At 45.2% G+C, this 26,719-nt stretch overlaps 3 protein-coding genes across 6 annotated transcripts in view; 2 read left to right on the forward strand and 1 right to left on the reverse strand.

The window, feature by feature from the left end:
- Nucleotides 1–8,437, forward strand: part of LOC142560917 (DNA-binding protein SMUBP-2-like) — a 97,190-nt gene extending 88,753 nt beyond the window's left edge. For all 4 annotated transcript variants that reach the window (XM_075673339.1, XM_075673337.1, XM_075673336.1 and 1 more), the window contains 2 exons: nt 1,113–1,230; nt 7,652–8,437. In XM_075673339.1, coding sequence (XP_075529454.1) covers nt 1,113–1,230; nt 7,652–8,326 — 793 coding nt within the window. In that variant the 3' untranslated portion in view covers nt 8,327–8,437. The remainder of the gene's footprint in view (nt 1–1,112; nt 1,231–7,651) is intronic.
- Nucleotides 8,438–23,134: 14,697 nt separating this feature from the next.
- Nucleotides 23,135–25,613, reverse strand: Noc2 (Nucleolar complex protein 2). Its single transcript, XM_075673341.1, has one exon. It carries the CDS (start codon nt 25,526–25,528, stop codon nt 23,174–23,176), a length of 2,355 nt encoding a protein of 784 aa, XP_075529456.1. The 5' UTR covers nt 25,529–25,613; the 3' UTR covers nt 23,135–23,173.
- Nucleotides 25,614–25,891: 278 nt separating this feature from the next.
- Nucleotides 25,892–26,477, forward strand: UQCR-14L (Ubiquinol-cytochrome c reductase 14 kDa subunit-like). Its single transcript, XM_075673342.1, has one exon. It carries the CDS (start codon nt 26,086–26,088, stop codon nt 26,410–26,412), a length of 327 nt encoding a protein of 108 aa, XP_075529457.1. The 5' UTR covers nt 25,892–26,085; the 3' UTR covers nt 26,413–26,477.
- The last annotated feature ends 242 nt before the right edge of the window (nt 26,478–26,719 follow it).

Genomic DNA, 26,719 nt, shown 5'->3' on the forward strand with positions numbered 1-26,719 from the left:
CCTTATTGCCAAAAAATATATACACCGTGGCTTCATGAACTATACACCTTGCACTATTTTTTCATGTAGTTGCCACCGACATTGAGACATTTGTTGTAGCGTACAATCAGTTTGAAGAAACCACTCCTGTAAAACTTGATGCCCTGCGATGCAAATCCTGACCCATGACCTCTTCACCATACGTGACCTGCAGGCATTCGTGGATGATAGAAACGCTAGTCCCACCTGCCCATTCATACAGGATAACAGCATGCACTTCCATAGGCGACCATGTTGTCAGCACCCGTCTGTCTGCCATTGTGTTTTATACTCGAATAACCTTCGGTGTGCTGGGCTGCTGCTACTCTCTCTTCTTCGGTACTCTGCCCATGCATCATTCTTCTGCTGACGCTCCTTCCATTGTTGAACCAGTGATATGGGCGGGGATCCTTATGGCGATTGTTTGTTTCGCCTGGTGTGCCATCTTCTCTTTAAAAAAAAATGACGATACTTACTTTTAGAACGTCCCTCGTGTATATCTTAATATGTTTTCAATAAAGTGTCCGTTGCGAGTCAGTGCTCGTCCTTGTGTTTCTTCTGTCTGTCCACGTTCAAATTGGGCTGCTTTACACAATGAACAGTACAGACTGACAGGATGTACGCCAACTACCAACAGAACTTTATTTGCTGTAAACATTCACTTTTAAGTGGAGCCTACCATCACGCAATTACTTGAGAACGAATGGCTGTTTTTAGATGACTGTCTTGATTCACGTTCATTGCATCACTTGCAGTGCTGCATGGGAATTATTCAGCTATGCCATTTCTTTTTTTTTTGCATGTGTTGGTTTTTCTTTGTGATCTATTGATCCTTATTGTTTTGCATCACTTAATCACTTTGTAATGAACGTTTCAGTTTAATATTTCTGTGCCAAGTATTATAAGGGGAAATATTTGGCACAAACACAACCTACAATAAAGAGAGACAAGCACTGGCTTGTCTCATGTCTTCTTTGTGGTTTCTGTTTGCGCTGAATCTTTCACCCTAATATACGATGTACCAACTAACCCCAACCAAAGTTTTATTCAAGTGCCAAGTATGTTGTGCTAATTCTAAGTGTGGTGCCCCGTAGGGGAACAACCGAAGCGTCTCCATGGGAAGCTGTGGTCCAGAGCTTTGCCGACTCTACAGACAAGCAGCAATCACTCCCAAGCTCCCTGAGTGCCTACGAGAGACGCATGGTCCATGAGGTGGGCACAATTCTGCATTGTTGGTGTTGCAATGAGAATAAGTAGAACTGAGGGGCTTAGTTTTTGATGTTAGTCACAACTACATCAAGCCAGGGAAAGCATAGGGGATGCTAATTGTTATTTAAATTGAAGTAGAAATAATAAGAAAAATGCAAATGAAATACAGTTTGCCACAGAACTCAAATCTGGTTTGTTGGTTATCGTTGCTAAGCATTTATCTTATTATTGGCTTTGCAATACTCCTTTGTTCCTTCGAAAACCATACATGCAATTTTCTCGAGTTTATATTTTCTTTTTTTGCTTTTGTTTTGTCTCGCATGGTTTTGGGTGCTGCATCTATGCATCAGGCCCATCTTTTATGTGCCTTGCCTGCTGGTACGCGGTATAGGTTGTCTGGAGTCACCAAGTCACCTGGAATGACTAATGCTTGTGGGGCAAGCGTGCATTTCAAATGTGCATAGGCAGTCTTCGAAAGAGTGTGCATTCTTTGCAAATGTGTACCAGGTCTGTGAATTCATTAAAAACTGTCAGGTGAAGTAATCAATACCCATTCCCCTCATGTTCCCACCACTGCCTTCAGTGGCATCACCACCGCCCATTTTAACGCGACAGCGTTAAGGAGCTCGTGTCGCAGAAAAGCCGGTGTCGGCGGCGTTGGCCGTGAGCGAAAAATCCAGAAAAGCAATTCATAAATAAAAAACAACTTGCAGGATGGGCTGGGTGGGAATCGAACCAGGGTCTCCAGAGTGTGAGATGGAGACGCTACCACTCAGCCATGAGTTCGATGGCTCAAAGTGGGGCAAAAGCGCCTCTAGTGAATGCGGTGTTGCCTTAGAAACGTGCCGTAGAAAGTTATACTGCGGTGTATGTCGGTAATTATGAGCATGTAAATTACAGAAGCTGCAGTTAAATGAGTAGCGAAATACATTTCCACTATATTTCTTCTGCGCTTGGTGCACACGCAGAGCCATCTTGTGGCAAACACAGAAGACCCCCTCCTCGCAATCTATGCGTGCCAGGTGGCACGCCACTCGCCCGCTTCTCCCCTTCGTCTCGTTTGAGCGCATTGGGGCCGTGCAGGGACCGGTGCCAGGATGCCCCAATACCCTTGCGTTTAATAAGTTTGTGTGACTCAAGAGCATGCCGAGCGAATGAGTTGGCGGTGCGAACGGGGTGCGATAACGCTATCATGTTCCACTCTTGAAGGCGAAGCTTAAGCGTGCTCCAATTTTTAAATTTTTCTTTGTGCCGAAGGTCACTTTTATCACATGCAATCATCCCTCATTTCTCAAAAGCCTGTGTGCCTTGAACCCGTCAGTGTTTCATTGCATATTAGCCCTTTTCCTTGTTTTTAAACTGGCATGTCTTGGTGTGACCTAGTAAGAAGGGCACCGTGAACAACACTGTACAAAAATCGCCCTCTCATTTTAGTTTACTTTTTCTGCCATAGGCTCTAAATATGTTAATCGCCTGTTGTTCATAGTGGTACTGCCTGAAACTTGGTGTTAAGGTTCAAGAAAAACCGGGTGTGATAACAACAAGTCGGACAGTGTGCAGCCAGAAATTTCAAGTACTGTCGACTTCCATTAATTTGACCCTGACGAGACTCGCGAAATTGATTGATTTATCTGGCGGATTGAATTAAACAAGATGCAGGAGAAACATCAAACACACTGTTGATTCATTTGGCAATATTTGCCCCAATTCTAGCATGCACCCAAATCAAACACAAGCCCACTCTCTCCGTGTCAAAATTGGTAAACTAATGCAGAAACGGCATCATAGCTCCTAAACAAAGTAGAAATCTGATGCGCACTCAAATTTTTAGCAAGAAACATTGGAAAACCGGCAGCCATTGTGCGACAAAGGCAGCTTTGCCACACAATTTTTTTTAAAGCCAGTTTTATCGCAGTAAACTCGTATTAATGGCAAATCAATTCTGCAGAAGCCCTTAAGGTGGAGGAAAGCACGTCCAAGGAAAAAATTGGCATTCACCCAGATTGTTACACGAAGCTACAAAGGAAACCCATGTAGGTTTTCCAGAAAGAAAGCCTGGCAATTGAGGGAAAATTTGCACTGGACCAGGACTTGAACCTGGAATCAACACCTTACTAGGGCGGTCGCCCTACCATCTCAGCTAACAAGGAGGCCAGACGATCGCAGAGCGAGAGAGAATTAATCGACAACATGAGGCACTGGGTCAAGTATACATTTTTCTTCAACTATGAGGCTTTCTTTCTGAGAAACCTGCATGGGTTTCTTTTGTAGCTTCATGCTACAATTCAAGTGGATGCCAATTTTTCCTTTTCAAGTTCGTATTAAAGGGACCCTGAACCACCACTTTTTGTCGAAGTGGAGAAAAGCATTTAAAGGAAAAGTAGGCTATTTCAGAAATATTTTGCTGCAAAAAGCACTTCAATGCATTCAGAAGAAGCGGAGTTATTGGCAATCAAACACAGCCACCAAGGGGCTCCTGCTCCTTCTTCGATGCCTTACACTGCGAAGACTGCAGCGTAGTGGAGCATGCCCACAACGCTCTGCCTTCTAAATGCCACCGTGGCGTGCATTTCAAATTTAATTTTGGATGTTAACGTAGGTGCCATGACTTCCCGCCTTTGGTGCCTACGATGCACTAAACGTAAGCCAAATGCAGTTGTCTTCAGCTGAGCTGCAGTGAGCTTAGCCAGTGGGCTCGTGGTGGCACCCCGCGGCGGGACCCTGCGGCGGCAGCCACAGTATCTACGCTACGTAGCCGACCACAGCTACCAATAGCAGCTGCGTGTGGGAATCCGCGTTATTACGAAATAAAGTGTCCAGAAGAGAATGAGGAGCAGGCTTCTGTTGAAAAGAAAGCGTTTGAAAGAAAGGTGACTTTGCGCTCTGCTTGTGAGCTCCACGCACCGCGTACAACAGCAAAACTTGGCTGAGATTCACAGCAGCGTTTGCTACCCGCAGATTATGTTATTTCACCAAACCCATGGGGTGGTTCAGGACGCCTTTGAGTGGCAAAGCATGCAAATGTTACGAAGGCGGTTCTGGTTGAGTGTCCGACTGCACCACGCAGGCCATTTTTGGCCCAATATAAAAAAAAAAGAAGGTGCGCATTGTAACCAGGCAAACACCACAATCAAACATATTGAGTTATGGTTATTGTTTGAAAGTCTTTCTAGGGCAGGCCAAAAATAGGTGCTTTCGACGAAAAATGATGTGGGCTCAATGCATTGACTGTCCTCTAACTCCACCAAAACAGACACTGCCACTAAAGGGGTCATCACTATCTGGGTCACTATTGGGGTCAGGCATGTGGGTGCTATCTGGTCAAGTTTGAATTATCCGGCTAAGGCCAATGTTAGGATCAAAATAACAAAAGTTTGAGCCCATAAAGAAGCATGGGTGCTTGCCGGGACCTTTGGCCAGGATCGAATTAACCGAAAGATTAAATTAGTTGGAGTTGAATTAACAGAGGTCGATTGTACCGAATAGGTGAATTGCAAGCTGATAACAACACAAACTGCCTTGTAAATTGCTTTCAAAGATCATCTGCTCACAATATAAAAGGCCTTCAGTTGCATCACAAGAAAACATATTTACCGTGCATGAGAGCAGTCAAAAGATGAAATGGAGACTGCTACTTCATGGCACCCCAGCTTTGTGGTAATCTGAGTTGAAATCTATTTGAGCTACATCCTGAAATTTCAAGCAAGTGTTACAGTTATCTTATCGAATTGATTATGCGCAAGCAACGAGATCACAAAAGGAAGGAATACACAGGAATACACGTTGCCAACTCACAGCTCATTTTGACATGAAACATCTTTCAGCTCAGTCAGCAAGCATAGGAAGTTGCTTGTTAAAACCACATGTAGCGAAAAGCATGTTATAACATTACTGCTTAAATATTTGCAACCCTACTACCCACGCACCTTGCTTTGGTATCGTATTATAGAGGAAAGAAGACATTACTCCATCATGCATGCGTCGCATGCACACATGCGTGCGCCAAACATGATCTAATCGGAGCTCAATTTAGCCTCTTGCTTGCATTCATAGAGGCATAGCTCGGCAGTATTCTTGTAGATACGAGCGGCAGTGGTAGCATGTGAGAGGGCTCACTTAGCCATAGTAGGTGCAATCCATCACACTCAAACCTGTGCTTATTAGGAGTTACAAGGCCTACAAGCGCACAATATTTTGAAAAAATTTCACACTTGCTTGGCTGTAGCGCACCCATGTTAGACACACAGGGTCCAGAAGTGGCATGAAGAGACTTAGGGCAGCAAGGCCGAGGGATGCCAATTTGTGCCCACCACCTTTTACCATGGCTGGCCCAAAGTAAATGGGGAGCCAACACAATTGCAAGATTAGACCACAGGATCCCCACAAGCTGTATAAATAAGTTTAGCATGCAAGCTATCTAATGCATGAATAAGTGCAACTTGCGTATTTGGTTAGACGATAGTGTAAGTATTAAATTGTTCGCGGACGACTGCTTACTTTACAAAGAGATTAAAGATGCCAATGATCAAGTGATCCTGAGTAAAAGTCTTACTGCGATTTCTGACTGGTGCGACACCTGGGAAATGAAATTTAATGAACAAAAAACGGTTTTTATGCGCATTACCAACAAAAAACACCCTCTAGCATATTAATACACTATTAATCAATCCGCGGTCTCGGTCTCTGAAACAGACTCTTTTAAATATTTGGGTGTAACCATCAACAATCGTCTAACCTGGTTGCAACACATTGATAATGTTTGTGCATATGCTCGACGTAAACTCGGCCTACTGAGACACAAGCTGAAACATTCTCCTCCGTCCGTGAAACAATTGGCATTGAAAGAAAAGACGGTGAATGCAGGAGATGGAAATTGGTACTGGTACTGATGGTACTGTTTTGCTCAATTGGCATTCAACACACTCGTAAGGTCGTGATTAGAATATGCTTGCATCGTCTGGGACCCATTCACGAAAAAAAAATATTAAGAAACTGGAAAACATAAACAGGCTTGCTGTCCGCTACATATATAATTGTCATGGACGTTATGACTCCCCCTCTCAATGGATTAATGAAAATAATATTGCCACCCTAGAATCTCGAAGTAAGGTAGCACTCCTCACGTTGCTTTTCCGCCTTTGGAAAAGGGAACTACAACTTGGTCATTCACCCGGTCTCCAGCCGCTACCAGAAATTATCACCCCGACAAGATAACCCCTATTTTTGCGAGTACAAATTGCATTAAATATTCCTTCTTTCGTAGAACAATAAATGATTGGAACTCTCTGCCAGCCGATGTATTCCTGTCCAATAACACATTACATGCCATTGAAAAACTGCACTTTAAATAAATGTGTGACCGCATGTGTACACAGTCGATCTCACTTGTCTAGAGTGGCCCAAAGGCTGCTCCGCACTGCGGCTGCGACGCCTAGCGACAAGCACCGGGTTCGAGATGTGTTGGCTGATAGCGCCACACGCGTGGACGCTCCAGCATTCGCGGGCGGCCAAGATACAGGCTGCAGCATTCTAGCTGTGTCACATTCACAGCTCAGCTGGCAGTGCTCGTCCAGTGATAAAAAGCCGGTGCTCACGACCCGCAAATCACGCAGGCCTGAATCTTGGCCGCCCGCGAATGCCACAGCGTCCACGCCCGTGGCGCTATCGGCCAACACGTCTTGAACCCGAGGCTTGTCGCAGGCGCAGTAGCCTTCGGGCCACTCTAGACAAGTTTGATCGACTCTGTATTTTCATGCGTGTTAGAAAAAAAAAGAAAAATAAAATACTGTGTAAGCTGGTACTGTAAATATTTCTCTCCTTTCAATTCAATCCCTTGCATTGTATGCTTGTAAAATGTGTTTTTTATGTATTTATATCATCCTTCAATGTACCTCATATGATTCGATGTATTCCATATTTCATATGCACTTCTTTTCTTTGAACGTATTTAATTGCATTACTGTATGAACGAATTCCCTCCTGCCTGGGTCACAAGTTGGCCTGCAGTATTCTGTAAAAAAAAATAATAATAATGTTATTCTTTTACCCTAGCTCCCATACATCCTCTACAGCATGCACAAGATGTTCCACATACCCCACTGCAGCTGCATCCTTAGTACAGCCTACTCGATTTCTTATTTTGTATTTTTATTCCTTCATGATCCCCCTATTTATTTGGGATTGCCTTGAAATAGAAAATGAGTTGCAAGTCGGTGCTTCTGTGCTCTCGTTGCTTGCATGTGCAGAATTCTACAAATGAATAAATTTGTAGCAACCTATCCAACTTTCCATTCTAATCTGTGTTGAGACAAGCACCTGTCATCAAACAGATTTCGATATGTCCCCATTGCTTGCTTTGTAAAAGGGCCAACCCTTGAAGCCAGTCGTTAAAACTTGAACTTCGCAACTCACATTTCTGTTTCAGGTTGCTGAAAAACTCGGCCTAATCCACGTCAGTGAGGGCAATGGCGACAAACGGCACATTGTGCTAAGAAAGTGTGCTCCACAGGGAGTGGCATCTGGCACACCTTGTTCTCAAGATGAGAGGAACAAGTCTGGCAGGGCAGTTCTAGAAGGTGACACGGACCTGACGGGAGTCGCCACCTTGAAACCCACGACCATTATAGCGGAAGGGTCATATGGTGCAAGTTCAGCAGCCGACAAGCCAACCACGTTGCCGTGTACGAAAGTGCAGCAGACCAAAATGCAGCAGCAGAAAAAGAAGAAACAACCAGCAAAGCCTCCTGCGGGTGGTGCCAAGGAAGAAGAAGACTTTGATGAGCTCATTGCAAATGTGATGACATCGGACAGGGTGTGTGCTTTCGTGAAATGCAGTGAAAAGCTACACACTGCACTCGCAGGCATAGGCGGACCGTGCCCGTTTTGCAGACGTGGTTTCTGTTTCAAGCACGCCTTGCCGGAAGTGCATGGCTGCGGCAAAGAAGCTTGCAGACAGGCTCGAATAGCTTGGCATCGCTCAAAGGGTGGGACTGTGGCACCTAGCCATGTCAAGCCAGAGAAGAGGGCACAAGTACAAAAGGCGCTAGATAAGCGGCTTACACAGATGGCAGAGTCTAGGAAGCGACAGACAAAAAAGTAATGCTTGTTTGGAAGGGGATGTCTATCTTTTTTTTGTGTGTGTATATGTGCAGTGTTTACTCAAGGTGGTGTAATAAAGTGGTGCCTGCATGGCTCATATATCATGTGGTAACTCCTGCAGCACTCACTCACTCTTGTGGCTAGTCACACCAATGTGCTTATTCCATCTGCAACAGTTCTTTGTAAACAGGTGATGTTATCGCTAGTGATGTGGCCAGCTCATTACGTGATTCAAGATTCAAGTGAGATTTGCACAATAATGTACGCAAAGGTTATTACAGTGCCAAGGTGCTGTGTGCCTTGAAGGAGTTCCTTGTTGCCGTGAACTGCAGTTAGGAAGTAGGAAATGGGTGGACTGCATTGGTTTTTATAGCGAAGCTGTATATGGCTGGCCAATTCGTCCGTCCATCCGTCCGTCCGTCTGTCTGTCGCCTGTACACTGAAAAATCCTCTGGTGCAACCCCATGCGCATGCGCGAAAAAAAAGAGAGAGAGGTGCTCACTTAGCCAGCACCACCTAGATAGCACAAGGCCTGTTTACTCCAATCTATGATATCACGCTACGTGGCCCGAAATTTGCATTGACAAGGCTGGCATGATGAAAGCGGTGATCTCAAAATCACTGTTGCCTACTTGGGAGCATCCCCGTTAAATTCTATGGCAGTCGGGCCAGGTAACATGACGTCGTGGATCAGAGTGAAAAGGCCTTATGCTATCTTGGTGGTGTTGGATTAGCTGTGCCAGTAGTGACGTCGTTGCTCTCCATTGTACCCAAGCGCGCGCGCAGCAGTTTCTCTCCGGCTCCAAAATGGTTAGGCCACGCAGTATATGTACTCCTTAGGAGCAGGCAGCTTTCAATCAGCAACACTGCGACCAGAACCGGGAATGAGCTCGACTACACCGTGCCGATGCTACAGCCTGGGCGCAAGAACAGGCCCATGAAGCCGAGCGCAAGCAGCAACTGCGTTACAGGATCCGGCAGCCTGCGAAGTCATCGTTTAATGCACCATTGGATTTAACCCAGTGATACACCGGGGCCGCACGTTTCAGCTTCACTGATTAACGGACCTGTACGGAGTGCTTGGGCGGTGATTTTTTTTGTGATGCTTTGGTTCAGGAAATATCTCAAAACCTTGCAAACTCACCGGCTACAATGAGTAAATTGCAGTATGTCCTGTAACGAAATTAATTTTAAAGTGTAATTAGCAATTTCTTGTTAATTAACAAATTATACATTTAGAGTTCTTGTGCAAGTAATGTATACCTCCTTGAGTACTCAATACCTAGAATTATGCTATGTGCCACAGGCAATATATTTAGGTTCTGTATGATCTATAAAAAGACACCTGGTATAATGAAGTACCATATTTTCCAGTCTATAAGTCGCACATTTGTATAAGTCGAACCCCCCCCCCCCCCTAGAAAGGCAGTTTTTGAAGAAAAACAAAAAGACACATATATAAGTCGCACCAGTGTATAAGACGCACGTGTTCATTCGGTAAGCAATAAAAAAAATGCAGTGAAGCTTCACTTCGTGAACGTGAGTCACGCGCAAGCGTATGGATCCCATTCCTATATGACTGCGATAGCAATGATATGAACACTCCAGGCGTATTTCTGCCGTCGTGGTTGCCGCGATGTTCCATATAAAGTCCAAGGGCAATAACATTGTCCCCGCGCACCGTATGCTCTACTATGTGCAAATGAAAGCATGCGACAGTGAGCCGAATCGCACACAAGGTAGGAAAGCAGGAAGGCAATACGGGAGAAAGGTGGGGAGGCCGCGGGGGTGGCTTGTACTCTGGTAGCAACTGTGCAGCAGCGCACACTGTATCTTGAAAGTGGTCCGTATATGCGATGACTTCGGAGTCGGTCGACTCGCGGTCGGCCTGCCGCCACTTGCGTTGCTACTCCGTCCTTCTCGCACGGTGCTCGCAACTCGATTGCAAGAAGAACTTGGTACCTCCATAGCTTGCAAACAGCCCGTAACCACTACCAGAACAGGTTAACCCAGCACCCTTCGCTTGGGCTAGCATCCAATCCGATTTTGACAGCAGTGCCTTCCAAAGAAAAGAAAAACGTACGTAAGTCGCACCGACTAAAGTTCAGAAAAAAAAAGCCACTAGTTATAGACCAGAAAATACGGTAGATCTAAAAATCTTGCCGGTATATGGTTGTAATGAATGTAGTAGATATCCAATAAGCGGGGACTAAAACAATTTTTGGGAACGGCACTGTCTCTCTGATACTCATTCAATTCTCTTTCTTTTCGTTTTTTTTTTCTTGAAAGCCAGACAGTCATAGAGGGCAGAACTGCTTAGGACACATCAGCATTCTGAAATCTTATAGAAACTGCCAACAGAAATTCACACTTGCAATGTTTCAACTTTAGAATCCCCTAATGTTTCCTACAACATAGATCATCATCATCATTAGCTTGGCTACGCCCACGGCCGCGGCAGCCGCACTTCAATGGGGCCGAAATGCGAAAACACCCATGTACTTAGATTTAGGTGCACGTTAAAGGACCTCAGGGGGTCGAAATTTACAGAGTCCTCCACTACGGCGTGCCTCATAATCAGAAAGTGGTTTTGGCACGTTAAACTCCATAATTTAATTTGGCTATGCCCACTGCAGGGCAAAGGCCTCTCCCATACTTCTCCAACTACCGCGGTCATGTGCTAATGGTGGCCTTGTTGTCCCTGCAAATTCCTTAATCTCATCATCATCATCATCAGCCTGGTTATGCCCACTGCAGGGCAAAGGCCTCTCCCATACTTCTCCAACAACCCCGGTCATGTACTAATTGTGGCCATGCCATGCCTGCAAACTTCTTAATCTCATGTGCCCACCTAACTTTCTGCCGCCCCCTGCTACGCTTCCCTTCCCTTGGGATCCAGTCCGTAATCCTTAATGACCATCGGTTATCTTCCCTCCTCATTACATGTCCTGCCCATGCCCATTTCTTTTTCTTGGTTTCAACTAAGATGTCATTAACTCGCGTTTGTTCTCTCACCCAATCTGCTCTTTTCTTATCCCTTAACGTTACACCTATCATTCTTCTTTCCATAGCTCGTTGCGTCGTCCTCAATTTGAGTAGAACCCTTTTCGTAAGCCTCCAGGTTTTCTGCCCTGTAGGTGAGTACTGGTAAGACACAGCTGTTATACACTTTTCTCTTGAGGGATAATGGCAACCTGCTGTTCATGATCTGAGACCGCCTGCCAAGTGCACCCTAGCCCATTTTTATTCTTCTGATTATTTCAGTCTCATGAGCCGGATCCGCGCTCACTACCTGCCCTAAGTAGATGTATTCCCTTACCACTTCCAATGCCTCACTACCTATCGTAAACTGCTATTCGTTTCCAAGACTGTTAAACATTACTTTAGTTTTCTGCAGATTAATTTTTAGACCCACCCTTCTGCTTTGCCTGTCTAGGTCAGTGAGCATGCATTGCAATTGGTCCCCTGAGTTACTAAGCAAGGCAATATCATCAGCGAATCGCAAGTTACTAAGGTATTCTCCAATAACTCTTATCCCCAATTCTTCCCAATCCGGGTCTCTGAATACCTCCTGTAAATACACTGTGAATAGCATTGGAGAGATCGTATCTCCCTGCCTGATGCCTTTCTTTATTGGAATTTTTTTTCTTTTTTTATGGAGGACTACGGTGGCTGTGCAGTCGCTATAGATATCGTTCAGTATTTTTACATACGGCTCGTCTACACCCTGATTCCGTAATGCCTGCATGACTGCTTTCAGCTGAATCAAACGCTTTCTCATAGTCAGTGAAAGCTATATATTAGATATATATATAAGATTATTATATATTATATTCGATTATATATATATTAGAATCACATAATGTTTTCTACAACATAGACACAAACATTAAAATGATAAGTTAGACTCTGGATTTCAGTACCATACCTGCTTAATTTTATCTCTTTGCTGCTGTGCATATTTTGCAGCTCGCCTCCCAAATATGTAACAAAAAATTGTGAATTCCTTTGGGTTGACTTACACAAAAACTAATTGTATATTTGTAATCAACACACAAGATCAAATATTTGCTGAAAATTTCACGTCTCTAGAGTTAATAACAAAAATGTTTTTTCCAGAACCCATGTCACCCTTACTATGGTGTTTAGGGGACCAAGGAAAAAGAATGTATGATCCAGGAAAACATAACATCCGATAATGCGTGTGGCAGCACTATTGATGAGACAAGGAGCTGCTCTTACTGGTTACGTTGGACATTATACACGGAGTGGAGTTAACCATGCATCTCACTAAATTAACTGCAAAACTGCAATCCCGGGGCCTGTTGGTACATGTTGCAGCTAAATAGAGTAACAGCATATGGAACGGGACATACAGAAGCACTTGAGTGCTTTGTACATTTTCATTTTTGTACCATTTGCAGTTACTTAATCTTCAACACTTAAAAAAGCTTATTTTCGTCTGGCACTTGGGTCAAGTCTTCTACTTAATAACCATACTTTTTCAGTTTCCGCACAGCCTTGCACATCAAAATAACAGCACAAGATATCAAATGTTTTCACCTTGAGATTTGTGCAGCGTTCATGAAACACGAAAGGACAGTAAAGGAAGTGCATTGGACATGTGCTGACCCGCAGCTTAGGTTTATTAGAAGAATGCTAACATGTATATCTAGGCGCAGGAAGCATCAGAAAAAACAGATATGCTGCAGCACCTTGAAACTCTTAGGAACATGCATACTAACTATGCAATTTCTGCACTGGCTGGTAAGATACATCTATGCATTGTCATTTATCTCAAGATGAACACATACCAATTGCTTAGTTTTCAATACCGACATCAAAGGTAAAGAGACAGCATGAGCAAATGCAAATGGGGCGTAACCCCATGTGCCTTCGTACAGCTCCTCTTGGCATTGGACTTGGTGAGCCTTGTTAATATCGACAACCAGCGACCATCTGAACATGGCAATTGTTATCCTTCTGCATCACACAGCAGGTTTTGGGAAGTAAACATTTTCAGCGGTGATATGCAGCAGTCTATATGTGCGCCATTGATGTACAATGCTGAGTCAGTGACGTGCCATTGCAGTTTCCGGAGGCAACAACCAAGAAAAGACACAACAAATAGGAAGGTAATATGCACCACCCAATGGAAATTAAATGGCACCGGTGCTTCAGATTGTTAGAGGCAAGAAAACATGACAGGAAAGCATCAACACAGTTCCAGTGTGTATGCCTATAATGAATATTAGATATAACAGAGGTATCTTTGTTTTAGGTATGACTTTGTTAAAATGAAGCTCAGTTGTACTTGCATTGGAAGATGAGAAATGCCAGTAGCTTTTCCTTGGCCATCATTCCATGCAGCGATCGAGATGAAATGTCTGCAGCATTGGTGCAAGCGCACTGTAATGTACACGTCCTTTGGTGCACTGGCGATTGCATTGTGTTGCATGTGCTGTCAACTAGGCTCACAGGTTTGTGTGGCGAGCAAGCAAAAAAAATATTCGCAATGGCTGATGACTATGCAGCATTATGGTGCATTATGGTAGGATTTTCACTACAGTGGTTCATTGTGACTAGGTACACCTATAATGCTCAGAGTAATTCTGACGCTCCATAGGTGATTCACTCCCCAGACAATGTATGCTAATGTACTGTGACGTTGTAGTGACCATCAAGAACACAGTAGAAAAACTGTGAATGACAAAATGGACTTTTATTGGGCGAACTTGTGCCCACAAAAGCAGGTGACAATGAAACCACACCAGAAGCGGCGAGCATCAGAAATCTGATCGGAGGGTCAAGTGTGTCTGCTTTTATACATGAGTCATCGAAGGTTCCAGAGTAAGCACTGGTGCCCATGTGTCTTCCAGAAAGTACCACACAATCCACGTTGCATATACATGCAATCAGATTACGCAAGATTCGGTGACAACAGACAGCAGATAGAACCATCGATAACATTCCAGAAACTTCAGATACATGCAGGTGCATCCTGCAATGAGCAATAGTATTTGTTAGAAGGTGAAACATGGTCCCCCCAATAAAGATATGTATATGTCAGTGTGATACAGATCATCCCATCTCCAAATTTTGTATGCCTTTTGCAAATACCTAATGAAGGCAAATGTGAGATCTAAAGAATGAATCTCACATTTTGTTGTGCTACCTTTAATGTCACCCATTTAAGCTATACTATATTGTGAACTAGGAGAGTAAAATTGATGAAATCAAGCATTTGGCAGAAAACAGTTCGGTCACGTAAATGCTTGATTAAAAGATTGACTTACTGATCAAGTCAAAACAAAAAGCTTATGGCATTTTGGGAACCGGTCCCATAAGAAGCTTGACACATCGGTTTTTTGTTTTGACTTAGTTACTGAACCAATTTTTTAATCATGGGAGTATGATTTTAATCATGAGAGTATGATGAGCACATCTCTGCCATCGGTGTTGCCGCGAGGTTCCGTATAACGTCCAAGGGCAATAACACCGTCGCCGCGTGCCCTACGCTATACGTGCAAGCGAAGGCGTGCGAGAGGAGCCGACGATCACGGCTCAATCTCGCCCATGCAAGAAAGACGAAAGCGGGGAGGAAGCACACAAGACGCCCAACGTTGCGAGGCACTGGGGGGGAAGGAAGAGAGAGAAAGAGGAGAGGTTCTACTCGGGCTGCAACTGCGCATGTGGTGGCTGTGCGCGGTAACATGGCCATATCTTGAGAACGATCTGCATTGGGGGCAGAGCCTAGGTGTGGCGGCGGCACGTAGCATTGTGCGTGCTGTGTGTTCTCGCGTTCACTCTTTGCTGAAGCGATAGACAGCACGAATGTCACTTCGCTCGCTGCTGCTGCCAGGGTTCCTTATGCCAGCGTTCTGACTTAAAAGGGCTATTCTAGGATACAACTAAAAAAAAAAAAAAACAGCAGTTGGCAACCAAGGCACACGGACTGCGCGGGGTTGTGTTACTCCGCTAACCAATCACTGAAGCAAACGAAGTCGTCGTTGCGTGACGTTTTCAAAATAGCGTCGTACTTGATACCCCCAGAGTGTCTGCTGTTCTTGGAGTCTTTTCATCGGAAGAAGCGATGAGATGTGCAATAGACACGGACAAAGTGTATGGAGCCTGAACATTTCACTCTTGAAAAGTCCATGGTACAGTTCATTTCACTGCTGAGTACGTTTTACTCATGAAACTTCAATGCCAACAGAAGTGAAACTTGACAGTAAATAATTGCAGTGAAGCAAGCGTTTTATTTTAGTTTAATAAAGTATTAGGCTTTCACCATTCCACTGTAATATACGAGTGAAAACCTATAAAATTATGCACTTATAATTTTATATTTGTGGTCACCGCCTTATTTAGTTAACAGGGAAAGTTTGAAGTACGAACTATTTGCAGCCTTGCGGAGGACCAGTGACTGGCGGTTAGGAGTCATGGGCGGGGCTTCATTGCAGACTTTAGTTGTATCTGACCGTAGTTGGTTTTCATGGGACAAGAATTTCAACAGAGAGTTTCCGCGGTCATCGAGTCAGATGCGTTCATTTTTGAATGGTGCACATGACACCGTGCTTGTTAATTTAGTTAGTGTGTCTATATTTAGAAGTTTGTACGGTAGCTGTCCACTAGTTTGCTATCGAAGTCGCTGCTTTGCCATTTGGGCGAAACCGCGACTTTTTTTCTTTTTTTTCTTGTGTGTGTGCATGTTTTTGAGTAGAAATACAGCACCCATATCACAGCTGTGAGGTTCTCACTTTGAACCCAACTAATCGTTAAGGTTGGCACATCTTTGCGACCCCCTCTCCCCCCAAGCAGCCATGTAGTGCATGCACTGCTTGTCAGTGGGTTGTTGTATACAGCATGCATATGCTGTAGCATAAATGTTGCATGCATTTTTGAATTGTAGGAGAGCCTTTCAATGTTATCTGGAAGTACTTCACATGACACTCAAGTATGACGAAAGCTTTGCGAAAATGGCAGAAAGTTCTAAAGATCACACAAGAGTAAATGTATCAAGCAGTCAGGCACTTGTGACTTCTATTCACAGTAATTTAGGTTATGGGAATCAAAAAGTCACTAAAGCTGGTGCTTCATCTATATATGGTGCTTCATTTATATACTTTTTCTTGGGCCAAGGAATAAGGATTGTCTTGTTTTTGAACTCTTTAAGTGGCAGGAAATTTCTGGCATTAAGAGATAGGCATGAGCATTTCAAATATGCACCCTTACATTTGCATATGGTATGCAGAATGTAATTTTGCTCTCTTTAGGTTTTGCTACTGAATGACAAGCAAGCATTTATTTGTAACTCCTTACAACATCTGCTAACGTTTCCATCTGCAACATTGTAACATGTGTGTTACATCCTTAAAGCGAATGTGCGTTTGGCATCTGTTTCTCGCTTCTGTTAATGGGCAATGCTTTTCTTCTAGAAAGACAGTCAAGAAGCTTACAAAGGCATTTCCTTTTTCTTCAATTTCTGCAGAGCCCACACACTCTTGACAGGTGAAAGCAATGATTATAGCTTCCAGACGTGTGTACTTTTGTAATAATGTACATCATTTATAATGGTCGCAAGAACACAGTAACATGGTGTCTTCACAAAGCAAATGAAGAGCCATAATTGTGTGTCCTCAGTTTCTGTTTAAAAAAAACTTCGACAATGTCAATGACTGTAATAACCAGATCCAGTGCCATTCTTGCCTTTGCATGGCTTATCAATCCATCGATTATGATGACCGAATGTTGACAGAAGCTAATGCTCAAGATTGTTCTTTGCTTGAACACACTCCTCAGCAACTGTTGTCACTTTCTGCTTCTGCAAGCAAGCAAATTCACTCGCCAAGTGGCAGTTAGGGCTGCCAGTGAAATGGTGAAAGTTAAGTTGGCTGGCATGTTGGCGCATCAGACGCATGGGTTAGGAACAACCCCTCCAGCCATGAATAGCTTGACAACTTAAACATACAGCAGTGATAGTGGCGGGCCCAGCGCTTTGTTGAGGGACTTTGGCTTGAACAGAGCCAGGCTGTGTATACACTTTAGGTATGCAGAAGGTTGCAGGCATGCCCATCAAACAACCATAGAACACAACATTGTAAATCTTGGATGCCATGCAATTGACTAAACACTCTTCTGCATGCTCCTCTTGACACCACCACTACGTGTTGCTTCAGTGGCTGCTGTGACGAATTAAGTGTGCACGGCTGCGCCAGAGGCACCAGCGGAGAAGAAAAAAAAATGTGGCAGGCACAACCTCAGGACGACTGTCAACATTAATGCGATTAGCATTGAAGCAATGTGTAGTGATGCATCATATTGCTACCACCAAAATGTGCCATGTAGGAGGCTTGTACTGTGGCTCCTCTCTCGTGCTTCCCTCTGGACACACTGCGCCTCTAGAGTTACTGTATATGCTACCAAAGGAAGCACATACAGTAACTCTAGCGCTATCTATATAGCAGTGCCACCCCGAAGTCCACAAATGGTGTGTGTGTAAGTGTATATTGAATATTGACACGTATGCTTGTTTATCTTTCTCGGGTGACCATTTTTTCACCAGTTAACAAAGGTTAAACATTATCGCTCAGCACAGGACGCACCTGTGCATATCGGAAGTTTCTCTAATGTTATCGATGGTTCTATCCGTTGTCTGTTGTCATGGAACCTTGTGTAATCTGATTGCATGTGCGAGGTGACTTGTGTAGTACTTTCTGGGAGACACGTGAACACCAGCGATTATTCTGGAACCTTTGATGGCTCATATATAAAAGCCGACGCGCTTGCACTGCAGATCAGATTTCGACACTCACCAACTGTGTTCACCGCTATCATTGTGCTTTGAGTGTAACTTGCTCTTGTGGGCACAGGTTCACCCAATAAAAATTTTAGTTTCGTCATTCACAGTTTTGCAACTGTTTTCTTCATTGTCACTACAGGTAGACAATGAAGAGGCATGGTAGTGCCCATCCACGTTCAGGTACCACGCCCTGAATACCAGTATGGAAGCAATTAGCATTCTAAGAATGCTTCATGCACTTTCTGGTATCTATGTCCGTGCCAGTACCTAACCTGTTTCGTGCTGGTCTTCAATAAAAAAACAATTTCTGCAGTGCTGGGCAAAACTGAATTTGCGCCATATAGGTGAAAGCAATGATTATAGCTGCCAGACGTGTGTACCTTTGTAATAACGTACATCACTTCTAATGGTCACAAGAACACAGTAACATGGCGTCTGTACAAAGCAAATGAAGGGCCATAATTGGTGTGCCTACTCCATGTGTAATGCGCGAAGCAAAACCAACAATCAGCTGAGCGAGTGAAATGGCTGCCAACTTTGCTATTGTTTTGCTATTGAATAGGTCTGACATTGTGGTCAGGCAGTGAGTAGCGTGACAGTGCAGTCTATGATGAAAGCTTGTGTACCAATTGAGTATGTGTCAAACTCAGTTTTGTGTGTGTGTCTGCCACAGCAGCTACTGCTGAGAGAAGCATTTGGGCAGAAGTGTGTTTGGTGCTCTCTGGCATGTAAATTCTTTCAAACATGAAATATTTGTAATCTCATCACTGTACATTAAGGGCCAGCATGATGTGTTCCTACCCCAGCCTTGGCGTCGCAGAATCAGACGGGAAACTTTTATCTGCACACCACTTTGCCAATAATGCAGTGTTATATGTGTTTAGACACTTTTAATGCCTTCTTAGATGCTTCTATCTGCTGAAGGATCGCAAAACAATATGAAATTGTTGGCTAACATGAAAAATTGACATGCCTGCCGATACAAATGGACATGCTTCTGTCAAAGCCCTGCTATCGAAAGCAGCTGCCATGCTGGCTGGTAGAAGGCATTAACATGCAGCTTGACACCAACATTCGTTGTCTGTTAACTTTTGTGGTCAACTGCACATTTTGCAGGCAGCACAATGTCCTATTAAGAACAAGAGAAACGCTGCCTAAGGCACAGATAACTCTGGGTGGTTCAGGAGGGTCATGCAAGCAGTGTTCGCTGCAACATTTGAATGTTTAATTCCTGGTTGCACCAATCATGTTTGGATGGGGGTGGCATGCCAAGTAGTCCAGGCACGTGTGGCAGCACTTTTGGTTTCTCCAACCACTTTGCATGGCTTTGCTTCCATCTACAAATGCAGCCACTGCAAATGTTGCCCACTGCTTCCTCAATCTGTCTTGGCAGCCATTTATTGCCTAAACTTGTTACACGTCTCCAATGTTAGCTGTACACAAGTGGAACCAGCTGCAGAAGGAAAGCGTGAGGCTCATTTTGTAACACCCTTATTTAATGTTTCGTTACTTTTGCCTGTCATTGCCTTGGATGCTGTTGCACTGCTGTTATCACCAGGATCAACCAATAACAAACACTGAAATGGACTGTCACAAATACTGCCCTGTGTAAAATGCGTAATGATACCGCAAGTGCAGAACCTCAAAAAAGGGATGAAGTAAATAAGATATCCCTAGTAGGAAGATGCCTATAAAGAAAGGGGTCCAAGAAGGGGACACAATCTCTCCAGTGCTATTCACTGCATGCTTGGAAGAATTATTCAAGCCATTAAACTGGGAAGGCTTAGGAGTAAGGATCGACAGCGAATATCTCGCCAACCTTCGGTTTGCCGATGACATTGTTCCATTCAGCAACACTGCAGATGAGTTGCAACTAACGATTGAAGACCTTAACAGAGAGAGTGTAAGAGTGGGGTTGAAGATTAATATAGAGAAGACAAAGATAATGATGAACAGCCAGGCAAGGGAATAAGAATTCAGGATGGCCAGTCAGCCTCTAGAGTCTGTGAAGGAGTACATTTACCTAGGTCAAGTAACCACAGGGAACCCTGATCATGAGAAGGAAATTCATAGAAGAATAAAAATGGATTGGGTCGCATATGGCAGGCATTGTCAGCTCCTAACTGGAAGCTTACCATTATCATTGAAAAGGAAGGTGTACAATCAGTTAATTTTACTGGTGCTGACATACGAGGCAGAGACTGGCAACGAAGAGATTGGAGACTAACAACGAAGCTTGAGAACAAGTTAAGGACCGCACAAAGAGCGATAGAACGAAGAATGCTATGCATAATATTAAGAGATAGAAAGAGAGTGGTTTGGATCAGTGAGTAAACGGGTACAGCCAATATTCTTATTGACATCAAGAGAAAGAAATGGAGCTGGGCAGGTCATGTAATGTGCATGTTAGATAACCATTGTTCCATTAGGGTTACAGAATGGGTACGAAGAGAAGGGAAGCGCAGTCGAGGACAGCAGGAGACAAGGTGGGGCGATGAATCTAGGAAATTCGCAGTTTGAACTGATTGGCGCAGGATAGGGGTAATTGGAGATCTCAGGGAGAGGCCTTCGTCCTGCAGTGCACGTAAAATAGGTTGCTGCTGATGACTGACTTGCAAATATTTTCAAATACCATGCTTTAGTCATTGGAACAGTACCTTTAATGCAATTAGCATTCTGTGGGTATATATTACACTTTCCAAGGGCTGTCTATCTTTCTTTACTTGCAACCGTTTTCCCGCCTGTGCACAGTATTTTCGGTGCATGCTGAAGAACCTCAGTTGGTCAACATTAATCCGAAGCCTTCTACTTCGTCTTTCATATAACCCCAGCGTTCCTTTGGAACATTAAACCCCATCCTACAACCGGTTGGGACAACAAATGTATATTGCAGCATTTTCTCTTTGTTTCATCTATTAACAGAACATTCAGGGCAGTTGGACAGCTGCAACAAAACTTAGCTTTGGCTAAATTTGTCATAGACAATAGTACATACCAATGAAGCAATCTACACTTGAAAGTGCTCAGGCTCGCGCACTGAGAATTTGCCTAGGACTACCACGATGTGCGTCTACTTGGGGCACTATTGCAGAGGCACGTGCGTGGCCAGCTCGAGTTTATCTGCAACATGAGCCATTGCGAGTGCATCTAAGGGTACTGACTAGACACAGGAACCATCCACTCACGAACGTCACAAGCGTACGGCCTGTGTCCGCCTACTCAGAAGCCGTGTTGTCGCAGCAAGACTTATTGCCGTCAGACTTCGAACCGTATGACATACCCGAAGTTCCACTCTGGACATTGGCAAAGCCAACGGTGAGGCTCTCAATCCCTGGAATAACGAAGAAGTCGAAGATGCCGCTTGCTGGCCTCAAGCATTTCGCGCTATCATACATTACTTACATGTATGGATATTACGAACATATTTTTACAGATGGTTCTGTGACACAGACCTCTTCCGCGGCGGCCTACACTGTGCCAGGAATGGGGATCGCACAACGGTTCAAGATAGGACACAGGACGTCGTCTACAGCAGCTGAGTTGACCGGAGTTCGAGAAGCAGTTCGCTGCATACTGCAACAAAGTCTCGAGAAGTGGACAGTGTTCTGCGACTCAAAACCAGCACTGCAACTCATCAGCAATTATATGAGTGACAGAACCGCATATAGTCCCCTGGTTTATGACATCATGTATCTGCTTGCTGAGGCGTCTCATTCCGGACATACCATCGTGCTGCAGTGGATTCCTGGCCATTGTGGAATAGCTGGAAACGAACAGGCTGACGCAGAAGCAAAACAGGCACACACTGACGGAACTATTATACAAATTCATTTTTCCCGGTATGACATTAACGCCTTGCTCCATACCTCCCTTAAAACTTCTACGGCGCAACATTGGGACAACCCCGAACATCGACAAGAGCGCCTCCATAGACTTGACGCTGGATTACAATTCCGGCATCCACTTCGGTTGCGGAGAAGCCAGGAAACGCTCAATCATCGATTACGGCTGGGTGTGGCATACACCAATCGATACCTTCACAAGATTGGACAAACACGGGACCCTGAATGTAGCGTCTGTCACACTCTCGAGACAATAGCTCACGTACTTTGCGTGTGCCCTCAATATGCGGCCGAACGAAGAAAACTCAAATCTACAGTTGACAGCTTGGACTCCCGCCCCTTTTCAGAAGAAAAGGTTTTGGGCGCGTGGAGGAGTGTTGACTGTGCCCAACGTGCCATAAAAGCACTTTTGAACTTTTTAAGTGAGACTGGTTTAGACGATCGCCTCTAGAAGCTGTGAGACGTGTAGTCAGTGCGAAATGTGTTTGCGCAAAAACTTTTTGTGGCAAGATTACTTTTTGTATGGACAAGATTACTCTTAGTGTATTGCGTCTCCAGTGCGCATCCGCATATTGGCCAACGTGTATATAGTATCTCATTGTACCATATCATAATCATCCGCCACCTACCTTTCCCTGTATTTCCCACTTCCCCATTCCCCAGTGAGGAGTAGCAGGCTAGAGACACGCTCTCCAGGCCGACCTCTCCTCCTTTCTCTCCATTAAAATCTACTCCTCCTCCTCCTTGGCAAACTCACAGGGCTGATAATTATGTAGCTTTCATGTTATCAGCCTTTAAACATAGCCTAAGCAGATGACAAATGCACCTAGTGGTTGTTGCTATGACCAAAGTTCCAGCATGCCGCCTCTGGAACTTTTCAACACATCACTGGCAGCCACGGGCGCCGCCTTATCTTGGAAGTCATTCCAAGAAATCGCACATTCTAGGTCATGTATCACTTCTGGCAGTGTTCTGCTCCAGTTTTGGAATCAAAAATGGCTATTTTTGCTAGATTTTTGTGATGCTTATGCTCATACTTCAAATTTTGCACATAGGCTTCTTTATGTCTACACTACCTGAAACTAAATTTCGTTGCAGTTGTTCTTTAAGCTGTCTAATAAGGTCACCCCTGTGGTTTCCTTGCCCAAAACATAACTCTCTTGAGTCTCTTTAAAAAGGTATTTACTACGGTGACAATGCTGAATTAATCACTTTCGTCAAAATCATCATCGTCGCTGCTAACTTCTTCCTCTTCAGATGTTGAGGACAGGGCCATGTCCTGCACAATGTCAGTGTCATCATCAACAGCTATTTCAGAATATTCCCTTGTCACAGCACTTTTCTTCTTTTGCTCCTTGTCTGTGCTTGTCAGTCTGTCTTTCTTCTTGAGGTCTTCTTTTTTCTTTGCTGCCTTCTTCTTCCGTCTTGGCCTGCCATCGTCGGAGTCTGACTCAGATTCTGGCAGCTTTGTCAGCACTTTCCCGTGGGCGGCAGTCTCCTGCCTCTGGCTTCGCAGCTTGCTCCACTGCTCGTAGAACCTGCTCCAGGGCGTCCCTTCCTGCTTCCATCTCTGCTCGAGGTTGTCAAGCCCTTGCACATCACCAAGCGCAACGTTACAGCTCGTCCTGCGATTCTCAATGAATTTGTAGTTCTCTTCCATCTTCTCTATGAGCTGTTTCACTTTCTTTGTGTAGTTTGCAACCTTGCATTTCTTGCAAAACTCCTTCAGGTAGATCAAGGCTGGGAGAACCAGCTCTGGAAAGGCCACTGAATGAGACACACTGGACAGGTACTCCAGGACAAGCTCATAAAACGTCTCGATGATGGCGTCGCGGAAGCCACTTTCTTTCATTTGGGCCGGCGAGATGCGTAACATGCAGCTCAACTCCAGAGGCCGCATTGATGTCGCAGAGTGCTTCTGACCAAAGTTGACAACTGTGCACGCTTCCAGAAGGTGCGGCATGACTGGGATGAACACGCCCGTGCTGGACGAGAGCTGCATGAGGCCACGAACCAAGTGGAATCTCAATGGGACGTACTTCGCTGCTGGAATCAGCTGAATAGTGCCGATCATGGTTTGAACCAGTGGGTAGATGAGAGGCTGAAGCGTTTTGCTAGGTGACACTGTTGCCAGCAGGTGGCACCAGAGGAGGCAGCAGTGGATGTACTGCCAGTTGTAGACGGCCTTGCAGGTGTCCTTTTTCCGAACTGTCATAGCGTTTCTGAGGTGAATGGCAAGCTGCCTGATGTAGAGAAACGCATGCTGATAGGCCAGGGCTTCATCTCCAGAGTAAGCCTCAACAAGCGAACGCTTCATGAAGTTGATGAGTGGCCACGTTGTTGGTGAGGTGAACTTGCAGTTCCGCACGTAAGACATGTACATGTGCTTCAGTACAGTGTCGTGGTAGTTGCGCGGAAGGCCGTGGATCGTGCGGACAAGGCAGACAAAAGCGACAACGCGAACACTTTCTTCCGCCTCGCACCAAAGTTGCACAAGACGCTTTAGAAGTGCCTTGGCGACTTGTGGGAAGGCGACGTAGTACGGAACTAAAAACAAGATGTGTCTTAGGAGCACCGATACAAGCTGTGGCTCGGTCACCGCAGTGATGAGCTTGACAACGTTCATGAGGTATGTTTTTACGACAACTGAAGCCTTCTTCCAGCTGTGACTTTTGGTCGGGTCAAACGAGTTCGACTCGTCCTGAACCACTGCAGGCTCCGGTAGGCGCAGTACTTTGTGCAGAGCAGGAACCAGATCACTGAGGCAAAGCTTGACGACGGCGTTGAATATGACCTGCCCTTCGACTTTGAAAGTACTCGTCTGCTTCTTGGAGTCGGCGCCGACGTCGTGTCCCTCTGCTTGCAAGACGGCTGCCTTGAAGCAGTTGACCACTTCCGCGATCTTGCGCAGCTCGGGTTTTGTCTGCAAGTCTCTCTCGAACCGATCGATCTCCTCGAGTTTGAGCAGTTGCTTCTTTTTCGGCACTTCGTCGGGCTCTTCCTCCGCTTCACTTTCGTCCCCCTCGGCGGTGTAGAAGTCGAGGAGGTCCTTGTCGTGTTCTTCCAGATACTGGTAGAAGTCGGGGTCGGTATCCTTGAGCTTGCGGACTATTTCCTTCTGCTTCTCAATGTCCACGTCGGACTCGTCTTCGCTGCTCTCGTTGTTGTCAGCGTCAGAATAACTATCCGATTCTTCAGATGCTGCAAAAGTGTCATGCTTCTGGCCCGATGGTTCGTCTTTTTTGGCCACCTTCGTTAATGTTTTGGCTACCTTCGCCTTCAGCTTTTGCGGCTTCTTCAGCACGGGCTTGTCATCGTCCTCACTACTCGCTTCGAGGTTTGCATCGTAACCCATAGAGCGCTGTTTTTTCCGTTTGAGCGGGCTTTTCTGTTTCGCTGCTGACAGCCGGTCAGTACTAGCAGGCCTGCCGTTAGGTTTACCTGCTGTCGCGGCTCGGTCATCTTCTGAGTCCGAGATAAAGCCTCCTGCCATGAACTCTTCGACGCTCACCTCGCTGAGCTGTTTCTTTCGCATTTTATGCTTTTTCGTTGGAGCCATAACTGGTCTGCGCCGTCAACACACGTGTAGTACGACGCTTTCTAACGTGCATGTGGCTACGGCTGATATTTGGCTTGGATTTGTACGCTTGTACTTACGTGTATGCAAGCAGCGCCGCGCCCATGGCCAAGCCGAATCGACAAGCCAGAGGAGAAAGGCGAGGAGAAAAGGCTCGCAGCGCGCATGCTAGGCGGCACACACCATGGATCAGGTCACGTGAGGAATTTTTGTACGACATTTAGACGCACGCGCTCATGAATTTCCCACAAAAATTTTTGTAAGAAACCACGGATGTAAGAAACTCTATGCCCCGTAGACACTAGCGCCACATTTCCCTCTAGGGTACTTATCTAAAAGCTCTATGATGCTACAGTGTAATGACGCAGACACGCACTTTCGACCCTGTGCTTTAAGCGAGCCATTGGTAGCCACTGCAGGCAGCTATTGAAGCCATTGCAAAATCCCAAGAACGCGAGGACGCCGCGAAGGTGAACTAGTCGTACTGTGACTGTACTACGACAGAGGCAGTTGCGGCTCTCTCAACCAAGCTCGCAACAATGTCCGGCTACAAGGCACTGACGAGCACCAACTCCTGGGCCCGTTTCGTGTTCAAGACGAGCAAGTACTATCAGTACGGCCTGTTGAAGAACGACATGTATCGCGACGAACCGGTGACGCTGGAAGCTGTGCGGCGGCTGCCAAAGAAGCTGCAGGACGAACGCAACTATCGCATGCTGCGGGCCATCCAGTGCAGCATCGCGAACACTATCCTGCCGGAGAGTCAGTGGACCAAATTCGAGGACGACGTGCCCTATCTTGAGCCGTACATCGCCGAGATTGAGAAGGAAGAGGCTGAGAAGAAGGAGTGGTACAGGACCCACTGACGCACCTTTGCCCAGCATCGTCATGCTGCTAGATTGAATGAATAAATGCTCTTGTTGTATTCGCATGGTGTTGTGGGTATTGAATTTTTGGACTGTGTGGGCGGTAAGGTTTTTTTGCATACTAGCCCGTGCCCTCGAGGACGGAACATCTTCGTTAAGTTGTATTCACAGTATTCGCAACAAGGCCAATCACCTCGGTGGAGAAAGTTGCAACAGAGTCAAATTTAATTACAGCGAAGCTTATTTCGCCTACCCTTTACCCCCGGTTGGACGCGACATCTGCTGCTGGGTCGGTCGCTGTCGCCAG

Source organism: Dermacentor variabilis, chromosome 10, assembly GCF_050947875.1.
Source record: "Dermacentor variabilis isolate Ectoservices chromosome 10, ASM5094787v1, whole genome shotgun sequence".
Taxonomy (NCBI): domain Eukaryota; kingdom Metazoa; phylum Arthropoda; class Arachnida; order Ixodida; family Ixodidae; genus Dermacentor; species Dermacentor variabilis.

Coding starts and splice junctions, on each gene's coding strand:
- UQCR-14L (XM_075673342.1), top strand. CDS start 26,086: ATGTCCGGCTACAAGGCACTGACGAGCACCAACTCCTGGGCCCGTTTC.
- Noc2 (XM_075673341.1), bottom strand. CDS start 25,528: ATGGCTCCAACGAAAAAGCATAAAATGCGAAAGAAACAGCTCAGCGAG.